The 22,389-nt window shown below is 40.9% G+C and overlaps 1 protein-coding gene across 6 annotated transcripts in view; it reads right to left on the bottom strand.

Annotated features, from left to right (window-relative positions):
* Positions 1–15: 15 nt before the first annotated feature.
* The window catches only part of srpk2 (SRSF protein kinase 2), a 56,096-nt gene continuing 33,722 nt past the window's right edge, over positions 16–22,389 (bottom strand). For 3 of the 6 annotated variants that reach the window (XM_026366676.1, XM_026366680.1, XM_026366681.1), the window contains 14 exons: positions 17,409–17,560; positions 15,769–15,877; positions 14,775–14,862; positions 14,323–14,410; positions 14,127–14,233; positions 12,148–12,313; positions 10,660–10,700; positions 9,474–9,795; positions 7,752–8,627; positions 6,820–6,920; positions 6,383–6,490; positions 6,204–6,273; positions 4,156–4,248; positions 16–2,419 (listed from right to left, as the gene is read on the bottom strand). In XM_026366676.1, the coding sequence (XP_026222461.1) occupies positions 2,235–2,419; positions 4,156–4,248; positions 6,204–6,273; positions 6,383–6,490; positions 6,820–6,920; positions 7,752–8,627; positions 9,474–9,795; positions 10,660–10,700; positions 12,148–12,313; positions 14,127–14,233; positions 14,323–14,410; positions 14,775–14,862; positions 15,769–15,877; positions 17,409–17,560 (2,506 nt within the window). In that variant the 3' untranslated portion in view covers positions 16–2,234. Of the gene's footprint in view, positions 2,420–4,155; positions 4,249–4,587; positions 4,681–6,203; positions 6,274–6,382; positions 6,491–6,819; positions 6,921–7,751; positions 8,628–9,473; positions 9,796–10,659; positions 10,701–12,147; positions 12,314–14,126; positions 14,234–14,322; positions 14,411–14,774; positions 14,863–15,768; positions 15,878–17,408; positions 17,561–22,389 lie in introns of all 6 variants that reach the window. The other 3 variants (XM_026366682.1, XM_026366679.1, XM_026366678.1) reach the window with 3 other exon arrangements.

Below are 22,389 nucleotides of genomic sequence, written 5' to 3'. Positions count from 1 at the left end.
AAGAGCACAGGATCCATTAACTTACAATTTTATTAAATCTGTCAATGAAAAACACAGACAAGAGACGCAATTCTGTGTATATCATCAGGAAGAACAGTCAGCATGGCTGAAAGAGTGAGATCAGGAGGTTTTGGTGCAAAAAAACTAATCACATACCCTTTATTGCAAAACCTTATTTTTTTTCATCACCATCAAGTGCCCAGACAGAGCAGCACTGTTCAAGTAAGGAGGGAGGGGAGAGGTGACAACTGTGTAAAAAAATCTTTTTTAAGAATAATAATAATTATTATAATTAATAATAATGACAAAAGAAATAAAAACATTTCTAATAGACAAACACAATCACCTCAGTATAAGACGAGATTCTGTCACGGTCACAACAACCAGAGAAAAGTTGTTTTGTTTTTTTTTCCCTCTTTTTTTTTAATGAATTAAATAGTTTTTAAAAATATCTCACCATTTAGTTATACTCATCTTTTTTTATTTATTGCGAAAATAGGCAACTGGACTAACTGTGGCGATGCAAGTTTGTGTGTGTGTGTGTGTATGTGTGTGTATGAGACAGAAATAGAGATTAAGTGGAGAGATATAGTGGAAAGTCTTGGAGCGTTGGCACTGAGAGCAGCAGCAGTGTGTGGTAATGCAGTACTCTCGTTCAGCCACCAGGTGGCGCAGTTCTATCTGAGCATTCCTCCAGGGCCGGTGCTGTGGTGGTCCACCCCTCCCACTGTATCAGAGGAAGTCAAGTCCTGCCAACACCAGCCTGTTTTTTTTTTGGAATGATGCCTGTGTGTTGAAACTTTGTCCACGGTTGCGTATCAGCGTTGCCAGATCTCAGTTCTATGTACAAAGGTTTCAAATCCCTGAAGGACATCTACAAAGACAAGTGCAACCTCCATGTGACCATCGCCTTTCTTGAGAAGCTCAGGGATAGGGGGGGAGAAGGGGGGGAAAAGTACCAATCAGATCAGGTAAACGTGCCACAGCAGGACTCAACAGAAGAGTTGTGAATAAAATTCAGGAATGATAGAGGATGAAGATTTAGGAATGTTAAAAGCTAAAGGAGAGAGGGTCGTAACGTTCCTCAGAGTGGGCACCAAAATATCCTAATGCAAATCATTCTATCAGTATGTCCATGAGAGGTCATGAAACGGGAAAAACATAAGCAAAATGCACAAATAAAATAATGCATCCATGGTCCTTTTGTCATATCCATTCATGCCGATCCATCAGTCTCTCCATGCGTTTTAAAATTGTCTTTAAAGACCAAACTGTCCTCCTCCATGTCACTGGTATCTTTTTTCTTTTTTCTTTTTTGCTCAACCTGCACTTTTTCTCTCTGTCTCTGTCAGAGTGGCAACTGTCAGTGTGGTGCCCCGCTGAGGACTGGTTGGCCTCCAGTTCTCTGTGCTGGCCCCCAGGCGGGAGCATGCAGCTCGTTTAGGAGGGGAGACAGTGGGGAACCAAACAGGTGAAGACGGGGCAGGAATTCTTGGAAGAAATCAGGGTGTAAACTTTTAGTCTGACATGGGTGCTTCCTCCCCTGCAGGATGAGGCAGAGTAGGTGGGGCTACTGGACTGGAAGAGAAAAATAAAGTCTGTTTAGGCAGATCTTGAGCACAGGCACATAAGCTCATTCTCATAATAACGCACACATCTGTCTGTCTCTGAAGCCCCGACTATGTAAAGGTCATGGCAGATGGAGCTCGGGGCTGCCAGCACTGCAACAGGGCTTCTCGCTGACATTTCTGTCACGTCATTAAAAAAGATCAGCAGCTGGATCCAAACCAGTTAAACTGAGAATTAGAAGGTGATGGGTAGATAGAGAGAAGGGGCTGGCTGACATCTTGATGGCAGAAGAGAAGAAGAAAGCACATATCCTTCAGACAGAGCCCGACTTCTCCCTTTTACAGTGTGAGCAGAATCCATCCTCAAATGATCAGATTATTTTTTGGGAGCTGTTTAGGAAGACACAGCTACTATTTCTTGTTATCACCATAAACCTGTCTTTACATTCCTTTTGGGAAACATGGAGAGAGCTGTGTAGGTGTTAAGCTTAGTCAGATAAGCACATCGGGGAGCATGTATAGGACAGGGCTGGAAAGAAAGTCCTTCTCATCTGTCTCGACTGTCTCCGGCTTTCTCCACACTGTTGTTACACAGGCTGCCACCAGGGGGTGATGTTTGGGCTAACTGGGAACAAGGAAAGGAGGACAAATGATCAGAGTTTGTGGCTACAAGTTGAGCCAAGGGTGGTTGAGGCATTCACTGGCCGAGGCCCTCTTCTCAGGCACCATCTCCAGCATGGGCAGAAGGAAGTGAGTGAAGTGGCCGGCATCTTCGTGTGTCCAGCCGTACTTCTCCACCAGCACGTCAAACAGGGACCACGGCTTGAGCTTAGTGATATGCCGCAGCTCACCTGCACAGAGGCGAGAGAAAGCATGTCAGTGATGGCATCAGAGGACGTGCGAAATTAGTTTAGCCTGGCTGGTTCACCCAAGATACAAATTGCATGTTTTCGTATTTAAAAGATACAAATTTTGATCCTGCAGTTTGATCCAAAACAAAATTTCACAAAAGTCACTGTAAAATAATATATATTTAAATCTTGAATCCTCATTTTAGTTTTCTGGGATGGTAAAAATAGCAGAATACAAAACAAACACAAAAATATGTCCTCTGTTACTTGGATGAACTGCCACGCCATAATTCTGCAGGCTCCAGCCATTCACAGCTGATTTCACTAATTAGTGCATCACTTTGTGCTAATCAGTGAGGAGCTGTAACGCTGGAGTGAAAAACAGAAGGAGAATAAAAAGAAACAGAAGCGGCAAAGTAACAGGAATGAACAAGGACAGGAAGGTGTTGATTGTTAAAGAGAGGGATTGATTAATGATGAAAGTGATTGATTACTTGCACCATATATGGAAGGGAAAAACATGTTCCCTTGTATTGTTCAGCAGCATTGAAATGTGATTTTTGACAGCATCATAGAGATACAGTTTTTTTTTTCATTAATGGAAACACTGCTTCTTACAAACTGCTGCATGTTTATGATCTTTTCATTCAATTGTTTCCAATCAGTGTTCATGCTTTCAATAAAAATCAGTGTGCATGAAGGAAACAAGGTAACAAGGCCGCTCGATTGCAGTGCACGGCCGAAGGCAGCGTGGCAGACAGCAGAAGCCCAGAGAGACAGAGAGAGAAAGTCAGAGCAGATTAACAGAGTGCCAAGAGATAAAAGGAACATTGAGACATCAAGTGCAGGCTCAGACCTCAGATAGAGGCAACATCAAAGGCAGAATATTCAGGTCTCATGACACATTATGAAGAATATATGAGCAGAAAGGGAAAGAGATCTAGAGAGAGTAAAAAGAGAATAAATGAGAGAGTGCAAGGGTTACCAGCTGTATCAAACACAGATCTATGCACTTACCAGGCTCAAAGATGAGCAGAATCAGTGAGGTGTGTCGCACACTCAAGGCTTTAGATGCAGTAAGGTGAAATCTTACTCTTCTATGTAGTTCTAACAATGTGACTGTACTATATAGTGCTATTGTTACTGCCAGCGTAGATTACCTTGTCATCTGAAGGACTGACTTTTCTTACAGCTTGTAAATCGGATAATTTTATACACATAACCTGTGGTGACCAGCTCGAGCACGTCCTGCTCTGATACAGATTCCAGGATGTCACAACATGCACAAGTACACAGGAAATAGTTCATTTGCAGTGAACTGGTACTTTACCTCAGATCATGACATATGTCAAAACCTTGAGTACAGTAACATAACTGAATTTAGTAGGATAATTATTTCTTTTATTTTGTAAATTGTGTTTGCTTACTTTAGTGATTTCTGATTAGCTTTTAAGTCCTTATTGTCACAGAGCTGTAGTTTTGCAGAACATTTCTCTTACTGGAGAAATGCAGGATATGTAACACTGGATTATTGCCCTGCTCTACAATTAATAGATGAATTTCGCTGTGACTGACAACTCATCTGAAACTATCTGAACCTAATGCAGAATGCTGTGTGCAAATGTAACTACACACATGTAGCGTTACATTCACACTACTTGATCCAGATCTCATGACTATTCCCACAGGGATAACCAACCTACACCTAACCAGCCACTAACCATAGTGTCGTTTACCTTTCTTGGAGAAAAACTCTCGGCTGTACTTCCCGGCAGCGACCACTTTGCGTGGGACCTTCCCAAGGAGCTCCATGATCAGAGCGATGTGGTCTGCCCATCACCACATACATCGCAGAGGGAACAGGCACGGTTCAGCATTACAGCATGCACACACATCAACACGACACCACGCTGTACGGGACTGAAACACACTGCTGTCTTATGATCCTGCATGGACACACTCACAGACTAATTCAACACCATGAAGTGGTGAGAATTACATGGGGTGGTTCTCAATCTTTTCAGCTACATTTTCAATTCACACATTTATGTTTTACTAAATTAAGATGTCCAAATTTTAGAGCTGTTTCAACTGTCTGTTAGTGTCCACTTTCGTCCATGTTAGACGCTTGTGTGTCTCAGTCCCACCAGCTCTGTGGCTAGCGCTACCTCTTCTGTTGAAGAACTCCCGGGAATATTTTCCGGAGAGTGCAAAGTGCCTCGGAATACAACCCAGCAGCTCTATGATGTGGGCTATGTGGTCTACGGAGGAGAGAGGGGAGGTGGGAGGGAAGGAAGAGAGAGGGAAGGAAAAAGGATGCCAGAAAGGTAGAGAAAAGGGAAGGACATCCAGACAAAGAAAGACAGTAACAAGGGGTAAAAACAAAGAAGAGAGAAAGTAATTGAAAGGGGGAAAGAAGAAAGTATAAGAAAACAGAGGGAGAGTGAGGTAGACGGCAAAGAAAAGAGGAGAAAGGAGGGAAAAAAGAGAGTCACAGACAGTAAAGGAGAAAAACCTGTGTTAGTGAGCTGTGCCTCCACAGCAGAGGTGATGAAATGAAATGTCCAGCCTCGGAATAAAAATGACATGCATTCAGACACAGAACCGAATAAAGTGGAACTCAAAGCTAGTGATTTTCAAGTTGGCCTTAATGGCGGCGCATCGCAGGTGCCTTTCTGTGAGTTGGGACGTCATGCTAAACCCGTCACCCGCTTATTCGCTGTGCAAAACATGCAAAACGAGGGCAACTGTGTGTCACATGCAGTGAGCTGGCTGACATCAAGTATCAGCGTCAGTGAAGAGATCAAGGAGTGAGATGAAGATGAGGGTGCACAGTTTGTGGTGTATTTTGCAAGACAGATTAAAAGGGGGCGCGATTAAGGTTAATGACTGGAGTCTACATGCAAATATTGGGACTGTCATACTTGATAGAGTAATATGTGATCAGGATATAGATACACAAGTCCTCACAGGTTAACTGGTTAATTTGTCTGTTAAGAGTTTGACTCTCTCATGCTCCAGAAATCTAGATTTCAGCAGGATTTGTGTGAGCTCCTTGTGTATCTATAACATTGGAGAAATCCAGGTTTTGATATGGTTGACTGAAGGTGAGTGGAGGCAAAGCGGCAGAATTTAAGGACAGGATTTACAGTTGACAGCGGATAGTGGGATTTTGAGGAGAGGGATGGCTCGTTTAAACTAACTCGTTTTTTTTTTCTGTATTCATAGTACCACTAGTCTCTTTTCTCCATTGTTTAGATGCAATGTTATAGACAAGTGTCACATATTTGAGAATAGCTGACACGCTTGCTAAATGATTCTTTAAAACCGTCTTTAAAAATACCTATTTTGGTTATTTTATTTGCTTAGGTAATGTTTGAGAACAGTATGAACATTAGATTCCCTGGTGCAATCTGCATTTTTCAAACTGCTTATGTGAAAATCAGTTAAAAAAAATTAATAAAGGCATCCCTGGATTTGCAAAGTTAAAGCACGATTAGCAACCATGTATCTGAGCAATGGAGATCGCATGTAATTCTTTACAAGCTATTATTAGGAGTTAGAATCACTTCTCATCTGAATTTCAGTCACAAAACCTAATTAAACATTTAGGACACTTTGCTTTTGCATTTCTATTATACATGGAACATTACTCACTAATACTCTACTCTTTTCATCTTCAGGTGAGTGGCTAAAAATTACAGTAAATCAGAGAAAATTTCTATGTTCCTATATTTGGAAACTAAATTTTGTGTGTGCATGTCATAAAAATGTAAATACTCACCCTCATCACGGGAGTAGTCCTCTCCAGAGTGGGGTTCAAACAGGTAATCTCCAGTAGCCAGCTCAAACGCCTGTAAGAGAACAAATGGAGCACTTGAATCTAGGCTGAGTGAATAATTGGAAGTGAATTGTGTGTCTACGTAATGTACTGCTTAGGCAGTAAGTATGTGTTCTGCTCACCATGCAGGCAGTGCTCCAGATGTCTGCAGGAGTGCTGTAACCGGCTCCTATCAGGACCTCAATGGAACGATACTGTCTCGTCTGGATGTCCTCTGTAAAGTGTTTGTGCTGTGAAGAGGACATGGGAGCTAGTAAATGTGCACAAATATACTGTATATGCTAGAACCGTCAGTAGTACTGGTGTGACTAAATGTATGCTTTCATTAATCAAAGGAATGCAATAAAGAGTATTTAGTAATAACCATTATTTACAAACTCCTAGAATTAAATTTGTCCTCCTGGATTTTGTAGAGTTCAAATGTCAGCGTTCATTAAAGTCAATACTTTGACCGCTAAAAACTTCTTTGTCCTTGTGCTGCTGCTTCCCTTCAACACAGAGCTACTAAATGAACCACTTTTTTAGATATCTAAAGATGGAACTAGATTTTGCAACTTACCACCCAGCAGGCATTTCCAAGATCAGCAATTTTGACTCGAATAGAGTCAGCGTTGCGCGGGTCTAATGGGTTGATCAGAAGATCTGCAGCTCTGGCCCTGACTGAAAGAGGACAAAGTAGAAAATCTCAAGATTAAATGAGAAGAATTTTCAATGTAAAAAAACATAGAAACTTAGTCTTGTATGAATAAGTATGATGTCATGTAGTCTTACTAAACTTAAACCTAACTTTTGGACACTAAAACATCAAGTTCAAAAACAAAAAGCAACAGGAATTATTTTACGAATCTACTATAATATGTAAGATAAAAAAAACACAGTGATTACATTAACTCAAAATCAACTCTTATTCTGCTTTTCTTCCTTTTCCTTCATTTATGCAAGTAAAACTGTCATTTACATGCAGATTAAATATTCCTTTTAAATGGAGACCTTAGCAAGAAGGCAGCATAAATCAGCGTGAAATCATACAGTGATACAAAAAGAAAGCGGATTAATACAAATGAAAAGCAATGACAGGCGGTATTCAGTCTGGTTGTGAATAGTGAGTTCACTGAATCAATATTATAAATATATTTTTACATACGTTTGTATAACTCTAAATATAAACTGAAAGAGTTCAATATTAAGTAAAATGTTAATTCTCAAATAGTTAATGTAATGTAAAGTAAAATAATTATAATTATATATGTAATTATAATGTATTAATTTAACTACATTTATATTTTTAAAATAATTTATTCACGTGATTGTTTCATATTAAACACTTACCTAGGCTTCTGGTAATGCTTTACTAGAGTTACCTGATCTGTAAAGCGGCGACTATAATTATTTGTGTACATCAGTAATATAATTCCAATAAATTCATACAGTACTCAACAAAGTTCTTACAAGTCGTAGATATACAGTATAAACTATCTAACCATGTCTCACCTTTGGGTGTGTCTCCTGTGCTTGAAGATGACACAGTGCGACTACGGTCAGCAGTGGGGCTGTTGGGTGAGGGTCCCGCTCCGACGTCAGTCGTTCCAACACAGATGGGGTTTCCTGGCTCAGGATCCAGGGGCAAGTCGGGGAAGATGGGCAACATGCCCTGATGACGCTCACTCGAGCCGTTGGTCAGCGCCGGTTCAGCCAGCTCACCGTTATACATCTCATACCCAGAGCTGAGAGAGTTGTCCCTGTCCGTGTAGCTGAGCTCCGACTCCACCAGGGGGCAGAGGAGCGGCTCCGGGGTGGGGGAGGGAGGAGGAGGGGTGCCAGGGTTTGGTTTCAGTCCTTCAGACCCCAACAAAACATGACCGTTAGTCTTGACTGAGTTGGTTTTGTTGTTGTGGGGCTTGATGGGGGACGTGCTGTCCGTGAGGAGTTCAGCAGTTGTGTCTTCATCCTCGTCGTCCTCGTCGTCCTCATCGTCCTCCGCCTCCTGCCCCTTTGATTCGTCTCCCTGCACCACCACCTCCTCCTCTGTTCTGCTCTCGCTCTTTGGCTCCTCTGTCTCGGTCTCCTCTCTTTCAGCTTCTTTCTCCTCCTCCTCTTCTTCCTCCTCTTCCTCATCCCCTTCCTTGTCCGCCACCTCCCCTTCCTCATTCTCATCCTCTGTCTCTTTCAAACCCTCCTCCTCCTCTTCCTCTTCTTCTTCCTCCTCCTCACCGTCCACTTCCTCTTCCTCTGCTGCTCCATTACCTTCTTCTGAGGCAGGGGGAATCAGGGCATCTTTCTCTACGACAGGCGTGGGCGTCTCATCTTCGTCCACCTCCTCGTCAGTGATGTGGGGTTGCTCGCGCTGCTCCTGAGGAGGTGATGCACCTAACATGGACAGAGAAGAGGAAAAACTAAGAGAGGAAGTGGGTGGGAAGAAGATATAAGCACTACTGAAGACGGCGTAGGCAGTGAGGAAACTAGGATGAAAAGAGACTAAAGATTTAAGAGAAGGAGGCAAAGTAGCGAATGCAAGAATGAAAGAGACAGAAGGTGGAGACGGAGAGTGGAGGAGGGAGACGTAGAACTTCTGTGTTTTGCGTGTGTGTCTCTAAGCCCCATACACAATGGGACTAACGTGGGCTGGGCGTTTGGAGCTAATCCACCTCCTATTCATTCACAGAGAGACCGAGCAGACCTGCACACACGTACTCATAGTCTCGCTCATGAAGCAGATCTGTCACTGCTGTTATCATCTTTCTATTCGCACGAGGTAACCTAAATATGTTGCTCACGTTTCCCTCACAGGGTATTCACGACAACCAGTAACACAGAAAACAATGTTGGATTTATATGTCTGTCTTTAATTTGTAGTGTTTTATTGATTTAGTTTTTCTTGTGAAATATTGAAAATGTGTTCAGGCTACATCATCAGGATGAAATGTCCATTTTTTTTCACAGATTTGAACTTCGGAAACTATTGTAGCTGGAAATGACCCATTATCGTCAAACACTAGTCCTGTGTTCCAGCAACACATTGTGTTTTCTAATGCAAGTTTAATTAATCATTCGAAAAACCATTTGCAATTATGTTAGCACGACTGAAAATGTGTGTTTTCATAAGAAACACAGGCTCAAACCGGTGGTGCACGAATTTAAAACTGCAGCGGTTCTTCTCAAACGTACAAAGAGAAAATTATGGGTTGGATTTTATGTATCTGTAATGTGACTCACATGTATGATTAGTCAACCTGATGGGCCTGTCCCTCTCTCCTCCCTCCTCCTCCTCATCCTCCCCGTCCTCCTCCTCATCGTCTTCATCGTCGCTCTCTCCCAGGGCCATGCTGGGGCCCAGCGTCGGCTGTGGTGGCTGCAGCGGTGAAGGCAGGTTGTGTTCAAGCTCTCCTTTCTCTCCTCCATCTTTGGCTCTCTCCTCCCTCCTCTCAGCCTCTCTCTCCAGGGCTTCGATCTCCAGCATCCGCCTCTCCAGCAGCTCCGCCTGCCGCTTCTGCTTCTTCTTCAGCTTCTTCTTCTTGTTCTTGGAGATCTTTCCAACCTGGGATGGAAAAAGACAGGAAAGGGAGCAGAGAAGTCACAGGGGAGACAAATAGGAGCTATTTAAAGAAAAATAACTTTTGTTGAATGGTGGTAATGTCACCTAACACTTTCAGTGTATGTTAATACATTTCAAATAGAGCTGTCATTGTTGTCCAGTGAAAACCACTTAGCTTATTTTTATTTATTAACAACCAAACAGACAAAACGTGATCAAGGAATGCATCCAGGGACTTTGTGTTACCGCCAGCCAGTAGGATCTGGACCATACAACCTCCTCCCATGATGAGGATCTGGAAAAAATGATGGGATCCACGAGACAGAGAGAGGCATACGGCCTGTATGCTAATGTGCTTGACAACAGCTGTGAGTCTGTTTGCTTGTGTTGCCAGACTACTGCCAATCAGATTCAATCAAACCACAGCCATGCACCTCTGATGACTCAGACTAGCAGAGTGCTGGAGTGATACAATTTAAATAAGCAGTTAAGTTTTTAAGTGCAGTGTCACGGTGCTAGAAACAGGGTTATATTTTGCATTTGTGTAAACTTACAGATACATGGTTTTCACAGGACAACTAGAACATGTTATGTACAGTAATATCTCAATATTACTGATTTTCCCAATAGATTTCAGGGACACTAAAGAATAACATTTTACTGCAGGTAATACAGTATTTTTGAAATTTGACAGTATTTATTTATTTGTCAATACTTTGCCTGCGTCTCTAACAATTGTGATGATGAAACTGAACTGTGGGAAAATAATCTAATGGTATGTATCTTGTTTTGTTTTATTTTACTTGTCTGTGTTTACGTGTGAGTTTATGTTTGTGTGTGTGTGCATTGCTTTATTTTCATACTCACATCTGTTGTACTCACCGGTTTGAGCTGGGGGGCTGTGCTAACTGACAGACAGAAAGAAAAACAACAACCGTCAGAGGCTTCGAAGTTGCACCAACATCAATCTGTCACACAACCGAGGTCAAACTTCAAATTTTTTACTCTTCTGGAAAATAAATAAATAACCAGAGGACCGGCTCGCTCTTCATTGACGTGATACATACAGAATCTGTAGGTGAAGTGAGAAGATTGCAAAGAAAAAGGAAAGAAAACACAATCTTTCACACTCCGCCTGCCTTATTCACTTGTCCCAGATCCATAATATTAATGGTTTATTCCTCTCAAACGTGAGAACGTAGCTCCTATAGAGTGCAGCACCTAGATTGTCTGACACAAAATTTGAATATTGAGCATTAAAATAGTTACAGCAGAGTGATAGCATTTCTAAACAGATTAATATCTGTAAACCAAATATGATTAATCTTTAATATTTAAATATTTAAATATAAAGAGTCTCTTAATACACACGATCACAGAGAACAGTGGTGCGCTGAATCACCCATTTCACACACAAGTAACTGATGTGGATATTCCTCACACACATTTACTATTATAAATATGAGTATATATATATACTGTCTGTATAATGTACCAATAACCCGTTAAAAGTTGCTTTGCTGTGAAGCACATCTCTACTTGTATTAATGACAATACAATATATTTGTTTTCTGTCTTGAGTCACAGAGATTTTATCAACACATTGGCTTCTGTTTTGACACTTGATGGTTTTGTGCCTGACTTTAATTGTTTAGAAATGTAAGCAGTATAATTGGTTACCCTAAGGCTCAAAAAGAATCCACTGGCTGATGCAAGCAATTGACAGCTCACGAGGGGGGGGGTTCACCGAGGGGACAGGGTTCAGCTCGAGTTCGCCAAGTCTGTTTTTTTAAAACCTTGCGTTTTTGTCAGTGGAGGAACTCGGCAACGGAAGATAAAAAAGCAAGAAATGTCTCTGTGTAGAACAAAAAGTAGGCTGCAGAGGAGGTACGAAAGGTTTTCCTGTGAATCCTGTTCTTTACTGGGGGCTTCTATATTAAACATGATCATTTACTATTCACTATCAAAACCTATTCATTGCTGTATTAGCAATTCACGCTTTATTGCATTTCTTAGTATTAGTTTCAAATCAGAAGTACTGCAGATTAGCTGATTGATTAGCTTCCTACAAAATAAACCAAAAACAGGAAATAAGTAATATGCCGCACGTCTGTAGAACATATTTTATTAGAATATCATCCATAAAAATGTGACGATTCCTTAACAGGGGCCACATTCATCGGACACAGGAAACGTTCCTGTGCATTTCCACAATATTCTCATCAATTTTTTACACTTCTAAATGTTAAAATCTGAAGGAAGATGTTCAAGATTCTTAGGAAGAAAACTAATGAGCGTAATTACCAACTATTCTTTTAGAATCTGTTAAACGTGAGATTGTGTGTGTGTGCTTACCTGCTGATCCGGATGGTGGGGGGGCTCCAGCTTTCTGCCATTCAGTTGCCTCCATCGCCATGCGCCTAACAAATGCATCATCTACACACATAAGGATGTTCTCCGGCTTTATGTCCGTGTGGATGATTTTACACTTTGTGTGGAGGTAGTCCAAACCCTGCAGGACCTACAAACACATTCAGATAACCAGACGCATGTTGTTACTGAAAAACATGGTGACTCTCTTTTTTTTTTTAGGGGTGTACACGCTCGACTCAGTTCTTACTCTGTCTCTCTCCTTTTCATTTCTTTTATCTTTCTACAAACCAAATAAGCTGTTCTTCAATGATAATCATTTTCTGGGGGCACAGATGAGAGGCTGTTAATGTTTTGTTTCACTGGCTCTCTTATTTGTTTCTGTCCAGAGGCTCTGAGACTGAAGCAAACAACAGCCTCATTTAATTTCTGCTCGTCTGCTACTTGGCTTTTGAGATGTGCGACGCTGGCAGCAGCTGAAATGGCTCAGCAACTTCACATGCTCATCAGGTGGCTGAAAGGAAAATGCCTGAAAGTGCTGCATCTTAAGGTGGCAGTGGTGCTGAGGTGAGCTGCACAATGCCACACACTGTATTAGAAAGTACTGGATCAGTCTGTCCCCTGCTCTTTCTAAAGTATTTCTTTATCCACCTTCTTCTTTTTCTCTTTTCATCCAGCCGTTCGCAGACCATCTCTAGCAAGCTGTGTTTGGACAAGAAAGCTGAATACATTTAAATGTTTTCCTCACATGCTGAGGAGTTACAAACAGAAATGCTTTCTATAGTTTAATGCACATTTTGCCTTTTTCTCAGATGCTCGCAAAGACACAAAATATTACTGATTCCAAGAAGAAGACATATCCCGAACTACAGAGATGTGGCTGCCTTTAAAAAAAAATAAAAAAAACAACTTAGTTCACCCAATGTGGGACACGTCTATTACAATGTAAAATTATTTGCCAGATTGCCTTCCATATTTTAATTGTTATGCTAGGATTTAAGTTTATTCCCTCGTGTAAAGGCCTTTTTTTAGTGCCATATCATAAAGATGTGTTTGCCTGCTATGTTCCAAAGTTACCCAGCTTTTACCTGCTTTAACATAAAAACATACAATGCAACCGGTGAAGCCGATTTTGAATTTATGTCATAGTCTGAGAATGAACTGTAGATGTCACTGTGGTCAACATGTAGAGCTTCTGTTACTTCATTATGTTATCTTTTATTTGCTAAGATACGTGTGTTTGTGCATGTGTGTGCACTAGGTTCAAATAAAGACATTTGAATTAAGTTGACATGACCAAAGACAGAGAGGTCAGAGCAGGAAACATATAAAACACACACAGCCACTACAAAAGCACAGCCATAATATCACTTACATATTTAAATTGCTACTTAATTTCCAAATTATTGGTTGACATACAATGACATGGCTGATTTTTCCTGTTCAGACAGTGATTGGAGCCACACTTATGTTCATGTTAATGCTCTTTTCTGGTCTTTCTCCATTTGAGCCTTAATTTTGTGGAGGATTTGTTTATTATTTAACAAAATCATTGTTTTTTGCCTTTCTTTTAATTGTTACCAGCTGTTATTGTGTCTGTATACACTGGGTGAACTGGCTTACTGTATATAAATAAAAGTAGAAGATTTCTTTACATACCAAGTTACCTCATGATTATATGTTTACTGTACGATGACTCAGTACCAAAAGTTTACAATGTTCAGAGGAATTCAAGGAAGAGTTAAGAAACATCGAAACAACATGGCTCCACTCAGGATAGTAATGCAATAAATATGTTCTGTGTAATTTTACAAATACCTAATTGTGGTGCATAATTATCCAGGTTTTGTGAATAAACGCAGTTACAATTGTCTGAAATATTTTTATGTCTGCAAATATATGTGTGTGTGTTAGTGTTTGTGTGTGTGTGTGTGTGTGTGTGTGTGTGTGTGCGCGCGCGATACCTGTCTGATTATGCTCTTGACACATGGCAGTGGCAGACCTTGATAGTTGGATTTAATTATCCACTTGAGCAGGTGGTGACCCAGCACCTCAAACACCATACACACATCTGGGATGGAGCGTCAAGGACTAATATTTTTATACCTCTGTCACTCACGCACATTCAGTTATACACAAATCCACAGCTGATCAGGATACGTATGCCGTTGACTCCGGAGATCTTGAAGTCATCTATCAGCTGTACCACCATGTCCTTGTTTGGGTCGCTGGGGTCACTCTCTCTCACCTGGTTGGAGAAGAGGACGAGGAGATGAAGGAAGCATGACAGGAAGAAGAAACAGCACATAAAATAGAAAAAGACTGTGTGGCTGTGAATGAGGAAAAGAGAGAAAAAGGAAGAGGACAAGGAGATAGATGGACGTGAGAGAGGAAGGTGTTGAAAAATTGATTCTACGATGACTGATGTTTCTTGTAAACAGAGAGGTAGACATGATGAGGTGTGAAATGAAAGAAAGCATGCAACAAAGGAAGAAAGTAATATTAGGAAAGAAAAAAGGGAGCCAGGGAGACGAAAGGGAAAACAAGAGGAAGTAATGATGAAAAGAACGGGAATCCCAAACACCGAAATGTCACACTGATCAGATTCTCACACATCGCAGCAGTTTAATCTCATCCAGGGCCGTCTCTGTGTAATGCTGGGCGCTCTTCACCACCTTCATCGCCACAAAGTTCTTCACTCTGTAACCACACACACACATATTCATAGTCTCATTTTAAACGAACTCACAAACCAACAGCTTATTAAAGCCGGCGATGATAATTAATGTATTCATGTGAGAGATGTGAAAATAGCACCTGGACCAATCACAGCACATTCAAGCTGCCACTGGAAATGTAAATGTATGAGCTGTGTGGCATTTTATCAGGAACAAATAATGTTAGGATTATATAACGTACACCTCTTTGTACTTAAATAGTCCACATATATACTTTTTATAACTGAAAGTATTTGTTATTTAGGTGTAATTCTCTCTGGGTTGTCTTTGAGCGATAACATGATTAAAACATTTACTTAAAATCATTTGAAATGACTCATTTGTTTTAAAGTAGAGTGAGAAAAATCATTGTATTAGTCATTTTACTTTAAACACTGTTCTGAACTGAAAAGTATGTGTAAAGTTATCCAACCCCGGCTTACTAGTTCACTGTTTGCCCACCCACCATTAGTGTAATTAACACCAGTGACATGAGTAAATGAGTTTGTACGTGCATGTGTGTGAGTCAGTGAAAGGTGACACTAGGTTGATGATACTGTCATCCATCCACCCTGGTTGCCCCATGAACGCAGAAACAACATTATGGTGCAAGGTGGTGTAGGTTGCAGCTGTTGTCATGGTGACGTGCCAAATCCTGTCAACAGGTGCGTGTGTGTGTGAGTGGTGTATCGGACGCCGCGTGTGTCCATGAGAGTTAGGTGAAGTGAAGAACCGCAAGATTCCCTCTGTTGAGTCCCTGAGTGATTTTTCTGGGTCACGCTGCGCTTGTGGTGAATGTCTATACGCCTGAAAGCAATCTGAAGCTGAATTTAAACACTGTGGTGTGTGTGTGTGTGTGTGTGTGTGTGTGTGTGTGTGTGTGACTCACTGTATGTCCCAGCATAGCCATACGGTGGAGAAGTGGCCCCACCCCAGTTTCCTGATCACATGGTACCTCCCGTTGAACAAATCCCCGATCTTCACCGGATGGTACCCTCCTGAGAGAGATAAAGAGAGACAAGGAGAGAAGATGAAGGTTACAGGTGACTGCAAGTGATGACATGAAATCCATTAGTGAGAGCAGCAGAGGGAGAGGGAGGTCAAACAGAAAGGGAGAAGAGAGGGAAGTGTTTTATGACTGAAAAAAGAAAAAGCTGGAGGACAACACAACATTAAGATTCCTAACCGCATCTAGGAAAGTATGATTAGAAAAAATAGCAGTTGCTCAATTTTAGACCTGTGAAATGACAACAGCTGTAAACCTTAGAGCAAGAACAACAAGTTGAACACAGCGATCAGTAATAATAACAGAAACCCCTCTCAGCATGATGCAACATAATTTAACAGCCGCGCAATCTATATCCTCCAAAATCCTCGTAATGTCAACACTTCTCTAAAACCTTTCAACCTTTATGAAGGCATGATTCAATGCACAGTATTAGACTGCATTAGATTTCCCAGTGCCTTCCTAATAAAATGGTAAAACTGGTGATTGTAATTCATTTTTCACTTTTTTAGATAATGAATCATTTTATCACTTGGAACGATTGAAATGAACAGATGCATCCAATTCAAACATTATTTAATATTGGTCCAAAATATGTCTAATAAATTAAAATAATACACTACACATTTAAAGCTGGTGAGGATTCAAAGTTAACTCTCTACTCCAAATAATAATACATGCTGTAATCTTTGTATATGTTAAGGTGTAGGTTTTACACTATAACTTTTATTATTGCATGAAGCGTTTGTTTCAACTCCACTTTGACAAATGAATTTGAAACCATATTAAGAGGACTGGCTACAAAAACCAGGGCTGAGTTTTAACAGCACATATTTTAAATTGAACAACAAATGTATACTCAGACAACTAAAAAGAATAATTTAGTAAATGTTTGTAATGCCTCAACCTGAGATTGAACGCGTTTACCTAAAGGAGACATCAAAAACCACTTTTGTTCTTGCTACGATGACACTACCAGCTGGCAGAAGAAGCACTCCAGCTTGCCAGGCTCATATGCACTGTAGGTGTATTTTATTGAACACAAAATTGTGTAATTTCAAATAAAATAGAATAGACACGCAAGGAGGGCAGGAAGGCCAGCAAATGCGAGCTTCGAAACAAGATGCAAGAAGCAATCCACTGAAATTAGCAACTCTTACTGATGTTTTACAGCATATGGTCAAAATACTACAGTGTAGTATAGTCAAATGTCAAATGTGTAATGCACAGTGTTTAGGTATCCTGGACCACTGCAGGATGACCACTGCTCTTTTCTGGCCCCAACCAAACAACCTTGAAACTCTGGTGTCACAACTACTGAGCGTCTCGCAATGACCGAATGAACAACACTGCTGCAAATCCCGTCAGGATCGAGAGAGAAATGACAGAGGAAGAAGAGGAAATACAGACAGTGACAGAAAGAGGAGACAGGGCAGCTATTGTTGAGCTCTGGACAACAGATGTAGACGGAGGAATTAATCAGCTGGGACGGACGGACTTCAGTGTCTGTGTGTCGTTCTGACCTTTGCAGTAGTCCGCGGGATCCTCCTGCTCCTCATCGTCAGAGCCCAGGATCTCCTCCTCCGGCTCCGGGGGACCTGCCGGCTCAGGGGGAGGCGGAGGGGGTGGCGGGGGAGGAGGGGCACTCACAGGGGCTTTCTGCTGGATCTCAGGCCTGTAAACACAACAGTGGAATGAAAGTTTGTTAGGTAACGTTTACTGGGAATCCACCTCCTGGCTTGAACCATTTACTTTGAGATACTGAAATACTTTTAGTTGTGACTCACAATAAAATGCAACTGTAGACTGAGCTTTAGGAGCAGGTGACTAATATCAAAATAATAACTTGTGAACTTTTTCATCTATATAACAGTGATTCATTCAGTACTGAAACGTCTACATTGGCAGCTCTGAAGACACATTGCATCAGACAGGTCTCAAGCGAGTGACGCACTGTATGTCTATGTTTGGAATAAGTAACAGATGAACTACAGTACAGTTGGCATCACCATCAACAGGCAGCAAGCTGAAGGCACAAAGACTGAAACTCCTCTGCACAGTCATATAATGCGAGTAAATAATGTAATGTTTTTTTTTTGTGTATGTTAAGTCATTCACCTGTTCTCTCCCTGAATGCCTCACAACATGCGTGACCTACACTCTGTACTGTCCCTGAACACAGCACATCAGAGCAGCTGCTGACTGCTAAAGCTACACCGCACAGAAAAGCAAGTGATAAGTTCCCTTTAATCAATACAAATATCAAATATTTGGTATAATTGCGGGTGTCGGGAGCTTCTCCACAAGAGACTTGACCACAAGAGACCCGAGATATCTGCAACAGCGTGTCATGGTTCTGTCTTCCTGTCTTAGTTTCAGGACTCCTACAATAATTGTCTGAATGTAAAATCAGGCAACTGTGTTTTTCAACAACTCTATTTTTAAAATGTAAAAAAGTACTACTACATAAAAACAACAGCATTCTCGGGATGACAGGCTTGATCAGCTTTCCAGGGTTCATCTCTGTGGTCAGTCTTTTCTGTTAACGGCCTTGTTCCACTTCCTCTCACTGGTCTAAAATGGAACCGTGCCCATGAGAGGGAACACATTAAATAGGCAGAGCACAGACCCTCTCTCTCCAGGGCTGGGTACATTTTAAGGAGTTAGCTGACACTCTTATCCAGGGTGACTTACAATGATTGATCAAGCATGGTGTTCCACGTTGTGTTTTAGGACTGTGGGGCAGTAAACACAGTCCTATACGTTGATGCCATCCTAGCACCACTATGCTACTTCATAACTGTTCACAGGTCCTTTTAAACAGTAGTTTCTATCACAAGATAAATCTGAGGGCCTATAACAGCTAAAAAGATAGCAAAGCAAATATATTTATTTATGCACATTTATGGTGCAAAACTGAATTTAATAAATTGCCTCAATTGATGGATGTTACTGGAGTCAGCACTGGCTGCTGCTGAAGACTACAAGAAATGTAAAAATGTTCGGGTGTGGAGTTAAAAAGATGTGGTTGTGAAAGTTAGAAAGATGTGATCGTGCCAGACCTCCTGAGCTGCTCCTTATCTCTGCTTGACTCAAGAGGCTCAAGGCTGCATTGGCTGCAGGTATATTAGAAATGAAATGTCTGCAGTCGAGTTGCATTGTGCGTTTTACAGCCAGGACATCAGCTTTTAAATAGGAAATATAATACATATAATAAGTAAAAGTGTGAAAAAAGAAAAAAACATTTTCTTTGCCTAAGACATATGAGACTTGTGATGCAACCCAAGAGCATACTGTTTCTTTTTAGGGGTTTACAAGCAAAAACAGTTGGGAATCCCCACTTTAAAGCACTGTAGTGCTGTATGCTGTCACTACAGTAACCATATTGCAAAAATGGCATCCAGCAAATTTCTCCACCTACAGTACATGGTGAATGGAGAGCAGAGTTACTCTGATCGACAAACATATACACATTTCATTTTGTCACTTCAAAAGAACCTTTCAGTGGCATCTCTGCAAGAATTATACAACTGTCCGTGAAAGCAGAGCCTAAGAAAGCCTGACAAACTCTTGTTATTCAGTGTCACCTCACAGCACTGCCAACGTGATCAACTGCTAAATTAGGACAGAAAAAATCTAAACACATAAACACACAAAGCCAGCGCTTGTGAGCTGTTATAAAATTGCGGTCACAGGCGTAGATAGAGCCTCTTGGTGCGTTGCCATGGCAACTGCAGTGCAAAAAAAAAAAGTGGGGGGGGGGGATACAGGACACAAAGCGTTAACGTGGTGGCAAGGCCAACATGCACACAGACACACAACAGCAATGGTTCTCCAACGCAGCAGCAAAGGACAGAAGATATCTCTGGCATTGGGATTCCATTACTATTTTACAATTCACGTACACACAGAGGGAGTAGAGGGATGTGCCCTTGACGGTGCTTCTTTACCAAAGCAGTCACGTAGGGTATCATACATCACGTCCATAGGAGCGGTGTTTTTATCCGGCTCGTCTTGCCATTGGCCGTACAACCCATATAACTTTCTATACCCGAGTAGCAAACACATTAAGACAGCAAATACGCCACAGTGTAAAAGACACGCAGAGGAGAGACGGTGATAGAACAAAGAGGAATCGAACAGATGAACTAAAAGAATACAGAAAGAAAATGAGATGAAACAAGGCAGAGGAAGACTCTGAATCAGAGAGGTGGCCACAACTAGAACAAAACACAAGAAAAAAAGGAAGTCGCATATAGACAGAAGCATAATCTGAAGCATACAGAGAGAAGCATGCACAGAAAGACGTAGATGGAAGAAAATATGCAGGCAAAAAATAAAGAGGTCGGCCGAGAGAAAGAAAGAGACCGAGAGACAAATACAGTATACAGAGAGACATAGAAGCAGACAAACAGAGATAGAGAGAAATAGAGAGGCGGAAAGACAGAAAGAGAGTAGTAGGCTGACAAGCAGAGAGACCAGTCAGAACAAAACAGAGACATGAGCAGAGAAAAACAGAGGCAGCAACAGAAACAGAGAAGGAGACTGCCAGAAGAGTGAGACAGGCTGAATAAAAAATAAATAAAAGAACAGGGACAGTCAGAAAGTAAGAAATACTAAACAAAGAATGTTCATGCAAGATAGCTGCAAGATAGCCCTAAATCTGTACATGTACAAGGCCTTTATTATAATAAGGTTAGATTAGGTTAGTGGTTATGTTATCTACATCAATCAGTCCACACTGATACAGTCTGTGTGCAATCGCACTGAAAAAACAGGTGGAGGTAGAGAAAGCATTACTGCCGAGCAAGTGGAAAACACCAGCACTAACAAACAAGAGGCTGACAACAAGCACAAACACATGACAGTGAACTAAAGTCATTCATTTATGTTTACATTTAACGGTTTTATTCAAAACAACCTGCAGGTAGAAACCAAACAAATAGGAGAAGACACTGAAAGCAAAGTGGCATGAGAAGAAATGCTTTGTCAGACAGAAGTAACAGAGGGGAGAATGACACAAACATAGACTCAGGTACATTTGAGTTGAGGAAAGATTCCTTTGTTGGTGAGTATTTCCTTATTTGCTTATTTTGTTTGCACAAAGACGTTTGTGATGATGCACTGCATCTACTTATGAGGGCTATAAAGTTCTTTCATACTTTCACTCAGACACCGTCTCACTGTAGAAGCTGTTTACGAGCTGCACAAGACTAAAACGTCTTCAGTCTTTGCTGCTACCACAAACTAAAACACCACAACTAGTATTTTAAACCAGTGATTCTAGCAGGATACACTGAGGTCCAACATTATTCAAGTTTTCATTCTAACAAATCAGCAATGATTAGCTTGCCCTTGGTAAAAGGTGTACTAATCAATTCCCTCCATTAATTGGCACTAATTTCCACATTAGGAACGCCAATGTGCTACTCAAGCAGAAGGGGAATTTCCACTAGCGTGATACTACACAGATAGTTTTATAGTCTTAAATCATCCTGTTTTTATATATATTTTATCCATATGGAAACAAGCTGTATGAGAATCTACAGTAAGATTTTCTTAAATATGTATGACGCAATAAACAAAACGACCTAAACTAAAGAAACATTTCAATTATCCATTTAACCTGAGGAAGCCTGCAAGGTTGGTTAAAAGCACCTTTTTTCGGATAAGCTGCAGGCTTGTAGCATTTCTTACATTTTTATTTTCTTCTGTTTTTTGACGTAATTATAATAATATAAACATACAACATTAATAATGATAATAATTGTTCGTCTCAGTTTGAAAGTTGCCATTTTTAAATGAAGGTTTACGTCATAAATGATTAAACATTTGCTCTTATTACTGAAAAATAAAGATCAAAACAAATACAGTAGGTACAGTACCAAGCAAACTCTTCATTTCTGAGCCTGGTGGCTTTTACATTATATAAATGTTTCATAGTAACACAGATGATTACAGTCATTTTCCCCACTGCAGGAACTCCAGCCACTTGTAAATCCACTGTTAGGACATCATGTACTGCGTGCTAACTTTTGGTGGGGTATAATAGAAGAACTGTGCAGATTATCACAACTGTAAATAACAGTATCATAATTTATTCTGACAAGTGTGTGTTTGTGAAAGTGTGTGTGATGCTCTTGCATCAGAGCATTGTAGGAGAAGCTAATATGAACCACCAGGAATGTCCTGTGTGTAAAGAGTAAGTAATTTAATTGTTGATATAAAACTTGTGTGTGTGTGTGTGTGTTGCTGAACTCATAAAGGCATTGTCCACTCATGCAGTAATACATGTGTAAAATGTTTTTTTGTTGGTGGAACCGTTCAGTACATCACTGTACAGCGCAGGTTGAGACAGGCGTCTTCCAGTCGACATCTTTCTACTGTTGCGATACAGTAAATAACTACAGAACCCGCCTTCCATCTTGTTATGTGTGTGGACATGCCCAGACCGTTTCTTACATCCCAACCCAAGCGCGTTCACAGATCGGAACATACACACTG

Source organism: Anabas testudineus, chromosome 6 (assembly GCF_900324465.2).
Source record: "Anabas testudineus chromosome 6, fAnaTes1.2, whole genome shotgun sequence".
Taxonomy (NCBI): Eukaryota; Metazoa; Chordata; class Actinopteri; order Anabantiformes; family Anabantidae; genus Anabas; species Anabas testudineus.
The sequence above is the reverse complement of the archived record's forward strand: the minus strand, read 5'-3'. Positions and strand labels throughout refer to the sequence as shown.